Source organism: Chelmon rostratus, chromosome 6, assembly GCF_017976325.1.
Source record: "Chelmon rostratus isolate fCheRos1 chromosome 6, fCheRos1.pri, whole genome shotgun sequence".
NCBI classification, from domain to species: Eukaryota; Metazoa; Chordata; class Actinopteri; order Chaetodontiformes; family Chaetodontidae; genus Chelmon; species Chelmon rostratus.
Genome location: NC_055663.1, coordinates 24,732,099 through 24,747,864, shown reverse-complemented (window position 1 = coordinate 24,747,864; position 15,766 = coordinate 24,732,099). Strand labels below are relative to the sequence as shown.

Genomic DNA, 15,766 nt, shown 5'->3' with positions numbered 1-15,766 from the left:
TGATGGCCAATTTGACACAAACACACACGTCTAAGGGGCAAAGTGGGATGTTAAATAAATCTAGCTGGCAGGAGGGCGGAATAAAGCCAGAAGTCACTCAGCACTTGTATTATCCACAGGACCCAATATATGTCAGATATAAAACAGGAATGATCTAAGTCCTACATGACTCAAAGGAAACACATTTCTGCTACTCTAACAAGTCTGTCAGACACAGATCCAGAGACAAAAGGACACTCATGGAAAGAAATCAGACAGTTACAGTTCAACAGCGTAGCAGAAAGGCTCAAGGCTGAAATGCATGCAAATACATGACTGCGGCATACTGTAATAGCCTCAGTGACTCCATGAGACCATATCTGATGTACTCTTCTTTTTCAGTTCTGCATTCTCAGTCTGCTGAACTCTCACCTACAGTTGAAATTTCATGCATGTCACACTACATGAATGCAAACAAACCAACGTTGTCTTGGACATACAATTTAAGAACATCTGTTACAAGATGCATCATTCCTTTAAGTGTTATCGTGGTGCAGATTTTAAAGGGCTGTTACAGCTTTTTTAAATCTCAGCTGCCATTTAATTAGGTACACCCAGCTACAACCAATGAACTGTAACACAACAGTCCTGCAATAAAGCCTACTGATCATGTAGCTTGTGGTGTATTGAACTGTGCTGCATCGAACAGACAGGGGCTTCTGTTATTTAGCCTTCCTTCATTTATATTAACAAAGCAGATAAAACAATATAAACGTCTGTCAGTATAATGCAACACACATTGTGTTAAGCTGCATTAGTGTCAGCTAGGTGTACCTAATAAACTGGCAACTGAGTGTATAGCCTGATCAAATTTGGCCAATCAGAGTAATTTCTTATTATCATATTCATATAACAGCTTCTCACATTCTTCAAATTTCACATTTAAAGTTTTGACATCATGCCAATGAGTGAAACCCTTTAAGGCCTCCTGCCTGTATCAAACAATACAGACAGAATGAATGCAAATAGAGAATACAAATAAATAGACTGGCATGTATTGCTTGCTCATATCATCTTTGTGTATTTGCACTAGTATCCTTCTCCACCCGTGTCCAATTCCTGCACATTTTGTTTGTACTTTGAGAATGAAAAGGTTCTGGGAGTTAGTGAGGTTCTTGTCCTTGACAAGAGAACAAGGTGGTGTTCCCTCCTCTCCAACACCCTCTCAGCCGCAGACAGTAACCTGAGCCCAGCTCCCTGCGTTTCCCTGTCATTCTCCCTCCATCTATTTGATTTATTTTATAATACATGAAATGTTCTTCAACTGTCATTTTCATGTTTTCTCTGCACCTTTACCGCCTTCTTTCTTCATAAATCTCATGCTTTAATTTCACTCTCTGCTCTATAAATTCATGCTTTTCCCCTCTTCTCTTCTTCTCTTCTCTTCCCCTCGTCTCATTTTCTTCCCTGACTCTTTCCCTTTGTACTTCTGTCTGCTCCTACTCTCCCTTCCTTCATTTATCTGTGTTCTTTCGCTTTTGTATGTCTTTCTATGCATTGCTTTTCCATCGCTCACTCCTTCCATCTCCCCCCCTTCAACCACAGTATGCTAAGAATCCCCAGAAGTCTAGTAGTTCACAGCCAAGCCCTGGAAGAACCGACTGCCTTTCTTTCTGCCTGCTTTCCAGAAAAAGGGTAAAGGCAAAGACTAAAAGCTGTAACAGAATGACAGCAGCAAGAACAACAATATATTTCAGAACATCCTAAATTGCTATTTTATATATTTCAACTACTCATTAAGCCAGTCTTGTAAACCTACGTCATTCTTCAGTCAAATATATTTATCACTGTTTGTTAATTGCTTACATAAATTAATTAGACAAGACAATCAGCTACAAGTAAATGTAATAACCTTTCCACAGCACATAAAAGTCAGAACGAAAGAGAAAAAAAAAAATGGGGAATTTAGAAGAAGAAAAAGCAACTCTGATTCCAAAAAGTTGGGACAAAGTATGAAAATTAAATAAAAACAGGATGTACTCATTTCCAAACGCTTTACAAAGTGTTCCCAAGACCATGTAGTGATCATGTGTTCACAAAGTGGTGAGCGTCGCACCATCCTCGCTTGTGAATGACTGAGCCTTTCCAGGATGCTCCATTCATACCCAATCATGATACTATCACCTGTTACCAATCAACCTGTTTACCTGTATAAGCAGATATTCACAAAAATCAATGAAACTGATGAGGTCAAAACATGAATGTATTGTCTTTGTGATGTTTTCAATTGAGCACAGGCCAATAAAAATTATCAAATTATCACATTCTGTTTTATTTAGGTTTTAAACAGCATCCAAACCTTTTTGCAATCAGGGTTGTGAGACAAGACAGAAGAAAGAAAAGAAGAAAATAAGAGAAGACAAATGGAGAATAGAAAGTGTGAGAGAAAGAGTGAGAAAGAAAAAGAGTACATGACAGGAGAGGAGGGTGATGCATTTCTTATGTGTCATGTTAATCTGTATATAGTCTCTGAGGTGATTACGGGATTAAGAGAATAAGAGGGACAACAGAGCAAGACAGCGAGGAAGAGGAGAGAAGTAGGGATGAAGAGATGCTGCACAGAAACAAGGGTGGAGGAAAATATTGTCATGCACGAGAAGGGAGGGGAGACAAACTGGGAAAATAGAGAAAGAGGAGAAAGCAGACAGTAAAAATAAATGGAAACAGAAAAGCCAGAAAAACAAGCGAGAGAGAGACAGAAAGAAATAAAGAATTAGAAAAAGGAGGAGAGTGCAAAAGTACCCTTCCTGTCCTCTAGCTCTCTCTATCCTTCCATCCAAGCAGAACTGAGGCCTATTGTTCCGGAGAGCAGATTCCAGCAGTGTCTAACCAGAGGAATCCAAACACCAACAATGTGGGTCAACACGCTGCTGACAACATAGGAAGTCAACCAGGAAACAACGAACTAGACATCATACTAGGAATGAAGTGAAGTGAATCTAGGAAGTGACCGTGGCAGTGGGATTCAAGGAGGTAAACTCAGCAGAAGCAGGAAGACGAGGTAAACCGGGTCAATGCAGGACCCTAGGAAAGTGCAATTAGGCTGTAGAAAGAGGAAAGTTGTAAAAATACTTCCTACAGGTTGTTAGTGTTGAAGTGGGCTATACAGAGTGGTGTCTGGGTCAGTAGTCCCACACACACATGCACACACGCACGCACACACACAGGCCTAATGCTGATCCTCAGGGACCCACACAGGCCTAATGCCACACAGACAGTGGTGAACTTGGTCACACAGTTGGAATAATATGTCTAACAAAAAAGCCCACAGGATTGGCTGACAGCCTCCAATGCGCTTGGCTTCAGGTCCCAAAAGACATGTCAGTCACAGTGGTTGTAGTTGTGTGTGTATATCGAAGGGTTAGCCAGCAACAGTTCCCCAAACACCCAGGAAAGGAAACCAAAATCTTAGTGGGTCCTTGAAAAAAAATAAAGAAACAAGCAGTCCCCTTTGCCCAACATGGCTCCTTGATGGCGAGGGGACAAACCTTTATTTGTGCGGAAAAGGAACAAAGTGTACTTCCCACGACAGAAAAAATGAAAGGAAAAAGAAAAAATGAGGTGGGGAGGGGGTAAAGCGTTTGGCAGCTGCGAATGTCGTTTCCTCCTTCAGAGCTCTCATATCTGCAATCAGAGCTGCTCACTCTTAAAGGCAAAGCGGGTACAAGGTTTTGTTTCAGGCTGACTTCAAGGTGATGGTGTAACATCTGTATAGTGGATTTTTTACTCTTCTTAACAGTGGGCTATTCTTGCAATTAACCATATGTACATACTACAAAAAAAATGATATCTCTAGAATACAGAGGATGACCGCTGCTAAAATCATTTTCATGATCAGCAGTCTAATTAAAATGTAAATATCCTGACAACAGGACTTGTGCCCAGCATGTTCTAGTGTCACTTTACACTTTTTTTATCACGTTAAGACAGTTTTGTTAAAACAGTTTTGTTACTGGATGCTTACCGTCACAGGTGAAGGTTACAGGCTGCTGAGATTCTGAGATTTCAATAGAAACCTTGACAGAGCAGCTATTGTCACCTCCAGTGTCTCTCTGGGTAATGACAGGGCTTAGGACGTAGCCTGGGTTGGTGGACATGTCGCCATGAGGGAATTTGGAGCGCAGGCTGGTAGGAGAAAAGATGACAACAGTGCAGAGTCAACATTTTTTTTTTCTTTCCATATTTTGGTCTACTTGGCAAGCGAAAACACATCAGGGGCAGCCAGAGCCAGCCTGGCATATGGATCAGATTGCTTGGATGAGACTATTGGATGCATTGTGGGCAGAATAACAGGAACATTGGATGGAGGGGAGAAAGAGAGGAGGAAAAGAAAATCTGAAAAAAAAAGCATCTACATGCACACTGATAAGGTTAAATAAAATCACTGGAAATTTACCAGTACCATACCCCTCTGTCCTCCCAACTTGAAATAGCCTCCAAAAAGAATAAGTCATCATTAGCCTGTAATTTTGACTCGGTGATACTTTTGGCTTGGGAAGTTGGGAGGGCAAAAGATCATGAAAATGCTCTGAAATTATTTTTACATTTTTCATTTACATTCTTACGAGAGGTTAAGTTCCTTTTAATTGCAAACTACGTCGAGTGAGTGTTGACCAGCAAGCAGACAGCGAAGATGCTGGGCAGACAGCGGGCGTTGACTCTGCTATCGTAATGAAAGTGGATTCCCTTAACGCAGCTTAATCATCACTCCACCCAAACTAACTACTGGAGTGAGAGATTCAGTACAGACACAGGAAACACAGAGTTTCAAAACATGCAATTATGTGTATATATGCATGAAAATGTATATGTATGCGTTTACGCTCGTGTACAAACAAGGAGGAAAATGCTATTTTTTAGCCATGCTAGCAGCATGACTCTGGTTGCCATGAAATTTTCCACAGAGTGAACCTTAATGACTTTGGTGATCACCTGACTTTTCCTCTAGCGCCACCAGCAGCTGTCCAAGCTTTCACTTCTCATGTAAAATTTCTCCGTTTTTTTTAAAAAGACAGTTTCACAGAGCTGCTAGCATGGCTGTCGACAATTAGCCTCATAGTTGAATGCATCTGCTGCCATATGCATTACTTGTGGACATTTTTTTTTCCTGCAGGATTTTCAAGCAACAGGACAGGGAATGGGCAAAATATTTGTCTAATCTTATAAATATTGCTATTTTGATTATTTTTGTTTTATCAAACCTGGGGCCATACATACATATATATCATAAAACTGTATCACTCAAAACAAAAAGCACTGAGTACTTAGTAAGAACTAAGTACAAGCCCTTACGTCTTGTCATCATTATTTTACATTGTGTCTGGAATGTCCAAGAGCTGATTAGTCAATTTCCTCCAAATCAGGACAACAGGAAAAACACTCCTACAGGGAGCACAAGTGTCACAACTCCAGCTATTACTTTCCTTGCCTGTAGGTGGCAACATCAGGAAGATTTAAACTGTCTGTTACTTATTGTCTTTTCCTTCAGGTGGTTGGCAAATCTGCAGCTTGCTTATTGTGAGTTTGTGAAATAGCTGAAAGCCAGGTCCACAAGATGCTTCAATTCTATAAGATGCCATTATTTCTGTCAAAATGTTACAAAGCACTCACACAATCGACGAGGGTCACTAATACTCATACTCAGGAGAGCGTTTATGTGCACGCCAACAATAAGGATCTTACGTTGCTACGTCTTCACAGAAGGCGACAACCTCCAGGTCTTGAGCGTCTTCTTGTTCCAGGGCTGCATTCTTCACCAGACCTTTTCCTTTCACCTTGTCCTACAGGAGCAAAGGAGTTGGACGCACAAAAGCATACAAACAGAGTCAGGGAACTGGAAACAAAAAGAAGCAAGCCAGGTGGAGACAGACAGCACAGCACATATGAACTCCTTATATCAGTTTAATAGGACTGACTGTGACAACAAAGCTTAAAGTCTTTATGGTGATTTGTGTTTCGGGATCGTTGAAGGGGCAGTTTTATTAAAAACACCTCAGAGCTATGAATCCTACAGAGTGAATGAACATGTCAGCAAGGACAAAGGTTTGCCACAAAGAAACTCCCACTGGAGTCTCCAGCTCTTTCATGCCTTTGTCTCTTAAATTGTGAAAAGCATTAGTTAAACATTTAATTAAGGTTTAGGTTATTTATCTTTTTTCTGTACGTTTTAAGAGCTGACTGAGTTGAGTGATTTGTAAATCTGTCACACACACACACACACACACACACACACACACACACACACACACACACACACACACACACACACACACAGCTCCTTTTCCCGGAGGCTGGCTTGTTGCCGGGAAATCGCAGTTACGTTCGGTTTTTCACTGCTGTCTTACTGCCAGTGGCTGAGGAATGCACTTCCTGTGGCACAGGAAATGAGGAGTGAAAGGGTCCCGCCCCTTCCTGCACCAGGCTCAGTCTGCAAAAGTGCTCTGTCACGGCTTGGAAATCTGTGACTCTGACATCACTCCCAACGAGGGAGATGGAGGTTTGAAGACAGGGCAGGAGAGGAAGGGAAGAAAAGAGAGAGAGGGGGGAAAAGGAAACGTTTGGAATGTCATAATAATAGCTTGTTCCTCTCCTCAGAGACTTGTGGGAGATTTTGAACCTAGAGTTTTTTGATGAGCCCAGGGGGCACAGAGCTGGCATTTCATGTGCAATGACAATGAGATGTGACAACTAGAAAAACTTCCTAAAGGCTGTTTTTCCACGACTTGTTAAGTGTCAGGTTAATGTAACTTCTACAGTTTCAACTTTATGAGCATACTGTCATGAGTTGCTCTTCCAATTTGTAGATCTTTTCCTGGCCTCACCTTCATTTCGGTTTCAGAATCATAACGTAGCTGGTTCTGACATGCTTCAAATGATTGCGGGTCCTCAACTGTGAAATACTTCACTTAGAATGTGTCTGCTGAAGCGTTACACAGTGAAGAAGATCGTATGGATTTATGTTAGAGACACACGATTAGGGCTGCAATTAAGAAGAATATGTATTATTCGATTATTCTGACACTTATTTTCTTGCGGAATCGATTTAAAGTCTGGTGTGTAAGATTTAGTGGCATCTAGTGGTGAGGTTACAAACTGCAACCAACTGAATACCCTTCGTCTCACCAATTGGCTGCTAAAAAGTGCGAAAGTCTTTCTGTAGAGCCTGTGTTCAGTTTGTCTGTTCTGGGCTACTGTAGAAATATGGCAGTGCAACATGGCGGACTCTGTGGAAGAGGACTCGGTAGATATAAAGACCTCAATTTAAGGTAATGAAAACACATCAACTTATTTTCAGGTGATTTTGCCAATGGAACCTCCTGAATCCTACACAATGTACCTTTCGTTTTTGGTGCATAAAATGTCAGAGAATAATGAAAAATGCGAGTGACTATGGAGAAGCTGGAAGTAAAGAATGTTTGACATTTCTGCTCCAAAAATTATTTTAACAATGAATTGCTTGGAAAAATAGCTGCCAATTAATATTCTGCTTATTTATTAATTGACTAATCATTTCAGCTCTACACAAAATGCAATCAAATAATTCTGCTTGTCACAAACAAATTTAGTGGTTAAGACACACATAACCACATTGTTCCCGGTTCAATTTCAGCCAGAGATCTTTGTTCACACTGATCCTCTTACTAACTTCCCCATGTTTCCTGCCAAGTGTCACTATCCATTAAAGGCACAATGCCACAAATCTAATCTTGAAATGAGAAAACAAGAATGTCAACCCTAATTACCAAGATCACAACATCCAGCATGTTAATCCTGCTTCATCATTTAGACCAAAACTGTGCAGCCCCAAGAGCAGAGACTTCTGGTTCAAAAGGGGGGAGCTGACCTGACGTAACACCAGGAGATAGAAATCTCGAAGTCAGCATGGAGCTTGGAAAGCAGGCCAAGCCTGACACCAAACCACCTGCATCTCCCAGCAAGGGAGAGAGGAGACTGAGATCCTGCCTGCACAATTTCTCAGATTCTCTCAGTCTCAAATTTCATTTCATATTTAGCCTGCAGAATGCTTTTAGCGGTTCAATACAAACATTTTCACGATTAGCAATAAAAACATCATGAAAGTCAATGAACGGAGCGAGGTTACAGAGACATGGAGGGAGAAAGAAAATGAAAAAAGGAAGGTCAAAGAGGGAGAGAGAAAGTAAGGTTGATGGAGAGGCTGAGAGAAAACATTAGAGAGCCAACGAGGAAAGAGACTAACAGAGCACATTAGCTGTGTTTATGTTTGCAGTCAGGACTGCCTCAGCAAAAACAAACACAGGCAGATACTCCAACGAGGCCGTGTTCGCTGACTGTCACACCACAACACACACAGACACACACAAACACACACAGCAGGCTGTACAGCGGGATAGGCCCGTCTTTGTTTCACTCCATCGATTTTGTTGGACCCGGACGGAGAGCTCCTGGTGTCTGAAGTCATGGGAATGGCTTCATATGATTCACACGTTGACTAATCCTTCATCCTTTCCTCTGCTTGTACTGTGATGTGTCAAAGCACTGACTGTAATACCGGAGCACACTGTGTAACATAAAGGGAGATAATAAGACTACACTGTAGTGTGTGAGCAGAGCTGGTTAATGGAAGAAATCTAAACAGAGATGACCATAATCCACAAAGTCAGCTGCAGAATGTGTGATTCTGAGTCAATTCACAGTCAGCTAGGGTTTTTCACCCTCACTGTGTACTAACTGATGCTCCTGTTATCTAATTTATAGACTCCTAGTTTTACAAATCAGCACCTAATCTCTCTTCGGCGAAGAATTTAAGATTTTTCAAATCTATAATTCACTACTGATGGGAATTTATTACAACATTCTGAATGATGGATTTCCTACATTTTCCAAAATATTCAATAGATAGACAAAACCGGGAATATTTTTCCACACTTTCCAAACCTGCTGAGTGCTCTGATACAACCGCCTTGACAAACGTCTACATTGGCAAGATTTGAGTCTGGAAAAGAGGTGTTTTTGTCCTGGGTGTCCTCATCGCTTACCTGGCCAGATAGTGCTCCAGAGTGAGACATAATCAATTATGAAACATGTGACTCCTGCTATTACAAATGACACGGAAAACTATTCATGCTATTTGTCTTGGGTAGCTTGACTTTATGGTTGACTGAAGGGAACTTTTTAGACATAATGAATGGTAATATTTTTTCTTAAAAGGATATACAACAACTTCCATCTGGAGAACGGGATCTCTAAGGCAGGGCATCTCTGCAGCTTTACACACTGACCAAAATGTTTTACTCAGAACACACATACAGCAAAATGCAACGAGGTCACAGCAAACACAGACAAATTGTCCAAATAATCTCTCTGTTCTGTGCAGTATACAAGCTTTACAAAGGGTTTCCGTTTACCGCAGTAATTTGAGATGGAGAAAACACTGACATCCTTTTATACAACTTAGAGGGTACAGCGAATGAAGTGGGGGGGGGGTTTGTTTGCAGTTTGCAGGATTGTCACATAATGCACACTAACCAAAACCTTTTCCCATACACAATCATTGGAAAAGGAGCACCTATATAAAATACTCAGGCGGCAACACAAAGTCAGCCAGCGAGGCCAGCAGAGGTCTCGGAAACGCATGTATCTCGGCCAGCGAAGGATCCTACTGAGCATGTTCTGTGGACCCAAAAATGCAGAAGCCCTCAGAGGCTTTATCAACATGTGTGCCAAGTGAGCAACTTTCATAAGAATGAATGGGACATCTCCTTTGAAAATGGTTTGCAGTTCATGAGGTTCAAGGTTTTCACTATCTGAATCAACGCCAGACAGCTTCTACTTCTGCTTTTGTGCTTCCTGCTGATAAAAAAAAAAACAATGAGAAGAAAGGTTTTAGTAAAAACTGGTTGTTGTCCCTTCGAGTTCAACAGAGGAGAACATGATCAGCCTGAGGCACTTTGTGGTGTCTCCCATGGGACACAGACAGACAGACAGGGAGGCCTGACTGAGTACAGTGGCAGGACCGAAAGGCCAACCACAGCCTCGACTGGTGGCTGGTGGTAATTCCAAGCCTAACATCAGTATCGAGTTACAGCACACATCTAGACATTAGACACCTCCTTGTGTCTCTGTGCCAGCCTAATGAAAATTACCCCAGACTATACACAGGAAACCTGCACCCAAATATTCACAAGCCACCGTCCATATCTGAACACCATGCAAGTTTTAAAAAATCGAGAAGATGCACAGCAACATATGATGGCTCGTTTACTGAGCTCTTCTAAGCTCTTCAGAACTGCGGCAACAAGCAAAAGGTACTACAGTTGCTTCAGGCTTCATTTCACAATAAAACTTTGTGTGGGAAACGCTGAGTGATGCTGTCATGCTGATCCAGCACTTCCTGAAGAGATGAAGATTGATTTTAATGGGTTGTGGACACTCAGCATCCTCTAACTGTCAGCTAAAATCTTTTTGGCTGCATACATGAACAACATCTTCTAAACACCTCTATTTGGATAAAGCTTCATTAATGTGACTTGGTGTGAGTGCTCCATAGTTTACATCAGAGGAACCAGCTGCTACGAAAACATAAGGCGACTTCTTCTTTCGAACAGGAAGTGACTGATGGCTAACTAACTCACACTTCCTGAGATAATCTGAAATCCCTGTCTTAAAAAAAATGTGGTTGAAGGGAGAGACTGACCGTCAAAGTTTGCTATTTGGTGACTGGAAGAAGTTTTAGTCTATTGCTGACCAATCTTGACAGTCACTAGCATGCTTCTCTCTTAAACCTTGCATCAGTCAACCTATTCCTTAAACACTTGTTAGTAAGGTTTTTATAATGTGCATTAGCATCTGGTTTCTACCTGCTTCCTCACTCCATCTTCCACAATGTGTCTCCTGTTTTCTGCCAGTAAACAAGGTCAAAGGTTAGGAGACACAGAGCTGTTTGTCTAGTGAGTCACAGTTAACTGGAATGCATGCCACATCCCTGTACTACAACAAACGTTTAGCCTTACAATCTGTCTGGTGGAACAAAATGTAGAGAGTGTTGAGCATGCTGCAACCTCTCATACGTGTACTTAAGGTGTAATTAAATGATAATAAAAGAAAATGGGGCAGAGTCTGGAGTGGGATGGCATGGAGGCGCGAGAGATGTAAAAGAGCTGCTGGAGGTCTTTAAATCTGTGGGGGAAGGAGAGATTTGACTGTGTTGTAGGTTGGAAAAATGTGCAGTGCATGCTGGCATACTGTAGGTTTCGGTTTCACACTTGCACACATATCTTGAATCACAGCATATGTTCAGATAAAAACTGCCAGTTCAGATAAAAATCAGCCCGCAGGACATTTTGAAGGAAAAGTGCAAGAATAGACGGGTACGGACATGCTCGCTCAATCTGCAATCACAGGCCAAGCAAAATACTTCAGTGTGTGCTCTGAAACTGCTTCCCCAAATTTAATCAAGTTGATTGGTTTATGTGGCTAATTACATAATCACAATCTCAATTAACCACAGTCACACTGTGCATTATCATTATTATGCTACTGAAAAACTGGAACTGTTAAAATGAATAGCTCAATTGTCAGTTAGTAAAATAATCAAACCTGCTTCACATTTTCCTGCATCTTACAACAATTTGCATAGCTAAAGACTTTGAAGCAGAATTCATTCCAGACTACTGTATTTATGCACATATCTCACTAATAGTCCACCACCACCATCTTACCATTTCTTCTCTGGTTTTGAAGATCTAATGCATGAATCACACTTCTTGAAACAATCGTGAGGGTAAGTAATATGAATCTGTGTTGCCAGACATGGCCATGTGTGGTAAATGACGCATTAACGTTCAGCGTGCTTTGCAAACAGTCAGAGCCAGGTCTGAACAGGCATTGGTGCTGTGAGGCGTGACGGCTGAACTGCAGATAGGGTTATTTGTTTGACTGATTATCACTAACCTACAGCTTCATATCCAAAGGCCAAAGCAAGGGATTAGTATTCAGGCACAGCAGGCAGTTGGTGAATGGAGGGTGACAGACTGATGGTGGAGCGAACAAAGCAGATAGAAACCAGTATAGTGATAGAGATGAAGAAATAAATACCGACACTGTGAAGACAGAAGAAGAGACAGTAAATACAGAAAGGGAAAGGAGTGAAAACTGAAAGAAAGTATGAGACAGAGGGAGTGAGAGACAAATGCACAGCATAGCCTAAAGGAAGAGGAAGAGATTGAGACATACAGTAGAGGTGGTGTGACTCCATGGTAGATAGCCCAGTTCTGACTAAGTCTCCAAGTTCAAGATCATTTGTTCCACTTTACACCCCTCTGCCCACACTACCACATCTTACTCTACACTCCTGCCAACCACAACAAGTTTAGCCAACTTCAGACTGACTTACAGCCATCGAAATCTTGGAAATAATGGTCCTGAAAAAAAATCTTCTTGGGCCACGTAATTGCAAGTGAAACAGCGGGCCAAAACTATTACGATCATGCCTAGTGCAATCCCTGGAGAATTCTGCCTTTTGTTGATAAAGTTTGTCCACTTTCACATCTACTTTTTGGTGAAATAGGAGCTAAACTTAAGTTTGTGGGTAGATAAAAGAAAAATCAATTCCCTTTAAACAGGCAGTTCCTCAAAGGATTTTCTTAGGCCACATGCTAAACCAAGTTTGGCTATGGATCACAAGTCTGACCCCATTAACGTCACATTATATGCAGGTCGTAACAAGACTGTATCCAGAATCAGTTTCTCCACGTTTGTCAAGGTTAGGGCCAACAACCTAGCAGTATTAACTTCTTCAACAAGACTCACACAAAATACTGTTTAGCTTTCTTTCCAGTTAAGATGAAATGTTTTTGGAGGAGTATAGAGATTATTTACAGTATGTGGCTTGGACAAACATATTTCACCCTGGCAACCACAAAATGACTCGAACCAGTATTTCAGAACTCGTTGTGGGGCAGTGGAGGATTTCATTAAGGTCTTAGAGCAAGGGTCAAGAGGTGTCTGATGTCTGGGTCTGTTCTGTAACTCAACACCAGCATTGCAAACTGATCAGCCTACACATAGACTGCCTGGGCTGAAACAGCAGAGCTATTTTTGTCTGTTGTGCTTTCACAAAAAACAGAGGTGGGTGTTTACTGTCATTGCTGACATAACTGATGGGAAGTTGGTGCAATAAACTAATCTACTAATATATAATCAGATGTTATAATAAGTAAGTATCATAGCAGCATACAAACACTAAAAAAATAGTTCCTGTCAAGCTGTCAGGCTATCCTAATGTCCTTGACTGCTTTTTGCATGTCCTTGGTAACTCACTCTTGTAATGGATCTTAGATATCTGGAGTCTCTAGCAGCATTAATGCACCACAGACACATTCACTACCAAGGGTTAAGTAGCTCGAGCAAGTGTCAAATCTGTGTAAGCTAATATCTTTAATTCCATTGTGAAATTAATTGAAACCAGAGGCTGTCTGAAATGGTAGGGAAAACATTCAAAGTAAAAAATGAAGAAATGTTTTTGCAGCAAAGTAAATTAGATGCACGCTGATAAATCGTCTTGACACTTTGCATTCAAAGATACTCGGCATCGGCCCATGCCTGTGCTCAAGAGGAAGATTAAACAAAAAAATGTCATGTGCCGACATGTCAGAGACAATGCACATTTTTTTATTTTCAAATATTTGTCTGTGCAAGAGTGAATAATACATTAGTGTTTAATAAATGTTCACTGGGACCAAAAACAAAGAAATGCCGCTGGGTGATGCTCTGTGCTGATAATGTTTATTTACTGTTTATGTATTTATGTAAGATGACAAATCTTTGTTCTCTCTGAGAAACAAGGAGGTGCTGCTATCTGCTGTTGTTAACTGCACTAAAACTTTATTGTGTATTTATTTATTTAAAACTTTATTTTAAAGAAAACCTGATGTATGAAAAATAAATGAAGTTTTACTTCAGACAGAGTGTAGATCTACTTGAGCAAACGGAGACAATCCAGACAACAAAACTAGCATCGAATAAATGTTCACTGAAGTTCAGTTGTGTCTCATTTGTTTTTTTTATTTAATTGTATTTTATTACATATTCGCCATCGGTCACTCTGCTGTCTCAGTATTGGCATTGGCCATTGAAAAACCCCTATTGGACAACCACTAGTGAACATGCATATGCCAGCAAAAAAAGCGCCGTGAATTGGTTTGATCTTTTAAGAGAAGCAAGACAAAAACAATTTTCAGAGAAGTTCAATATTTTAGTCTTTCTTGGAAAGTGAGGCCAACGCTCTGCCCTCAACCAAGCTGTGTCATCACTGTGAACTGATTTGCTCAATACCTGTGGTCCATGCAGGCAACTAAAAAAAATGCACCTTTTTAAAAAGCCTTGAGGTTCAGTAGCTCCTTGTATTGTAGCCCCTGTTAGATGGGTGTAAGAACAGGAACATAGGAACATGAAACTAGACTTCCCACCACAGATACTAGCTCACTGTTTTCAGACTGTTTTCTTTTGCTGTGCTGTTACGATAGAGCTATACTTGCTGTGTTACTCTACTGGTGGTATAAACTGAATATTTCAAGCTACTGCTTCATATTAAAAATTTTCCAGACACAAACTACTGGAAGTCTTTTGCATATACAGGAGTTATTGTCTTATTTGCCAACATCGCAGGATATAATCACAGCAGCTTTAATTACGGCATCCCACAGGTATTCAAACTTGATAGAAATACAGCAACTGTCTGCCTTAAGTTGAAATGAGCAACTTCTGATGTTGATTTCTTAGGTCATTCTGGTCGTGCTGTGGGGCATAAGGAAGCTGTACAGGCTTGTTCCTGTTTATAACAACATGGGTGCCGACTGCCAGGCAAGCAGATGGAACAAGAGGAGCAAGCAAACACACATATCATCTCAACAAGACTGCAGATATAACGGATGGAGATAAAAGAAAAGTGAGAGTGTAGAGGGATGTTGTTGAAGAACACTGAGTTAACAGGCCCAATTTATACAACGCGGTAGTCTAACCAGCAAACACAGGTTTGAACCAAGACATAACATAGAGGCAAGTACAAACAAACACTTTCAAAGAGACATTCCTCAACCCTGGAAGACACAGCTGGGTGTACAGACTGGACGAGTTGCCTTTGATGAATGGCAAAGTATATGTCTGTAGAGACCCACACATAGACTTGAAGTACCGACTGGAACAGTGCATTGAAACAGCTCTTGGCTGGTAATTTTTCTGGCCTGTTGCACAACATTTATTTCAATTTTTTGAATGTGCTGTACCATAATCTTTCCAAACACTGTTTTCTAATTGTGCCAAATTTCCTAGTTTTCTGCATCCATGGAGGATTCTGGAAATAAGGGCCTTCTGCACTGCTGTAAGGTTAGTTATCACCCTGGTGTGAGAAACGCACCACAGAGACCAATTGTTTGGGCATGACACAGAGAAACACAATGAGCAGGAAGTGGGTGTCCTAAAACTGCCAAAAAACCCGATACAGTTTCCAACACAATAGCCTGTCCAGATCTTAAATGCACTCTGGTGTTTTTGACCACTGGTGGTAAGGTAAAGCAATATTTTTATGGAAGGCTACGTGTATTGTTTGCATCTTGTGCTCTACAAACATGTGTATGGAAAAGGATGAGCATGCCTTGAGCACAGGGGTGACTGTATACATTTCTACCAACTGCAGGGGCCAGTAATACATATTTTACAGCCAGAATTCTCACCTCACACTCCCTCTGTC

The 15,766-nt window shown here is 41.0% G+C and overlaps 1 protein-coding gene across 1 annotated transcript in view; it reads right to left on the bottom strand.

Annotated features, from left to right (window-relative positions):
* pik3c2a (phosphatidylinositol-4-phosphate 3-kinase, catalytic subunit type 2 alpha) overlaps positions 1–15,766 on the bottom strand; it is a 46,292-nt gene that overhangs the window by 23,666 nt on the left and 6,860 nt on the right. The window contains exons 3-4 of the mRNA XM_041938548.1: positions 5,722–5,819; positions 4,004–4,164 (exon numbers count right to left, since the gene is read on the bottom strand). Of these exons, the coding sequence (XP_041794482.1) occupies positions 4,004–4,164; positions 5,722–5,819 (259 nt within the window). The remainder of the gene's footprint in view (positions 1–4,003; positions 4,165–5,721; positions 5,820–15,766) is intronic.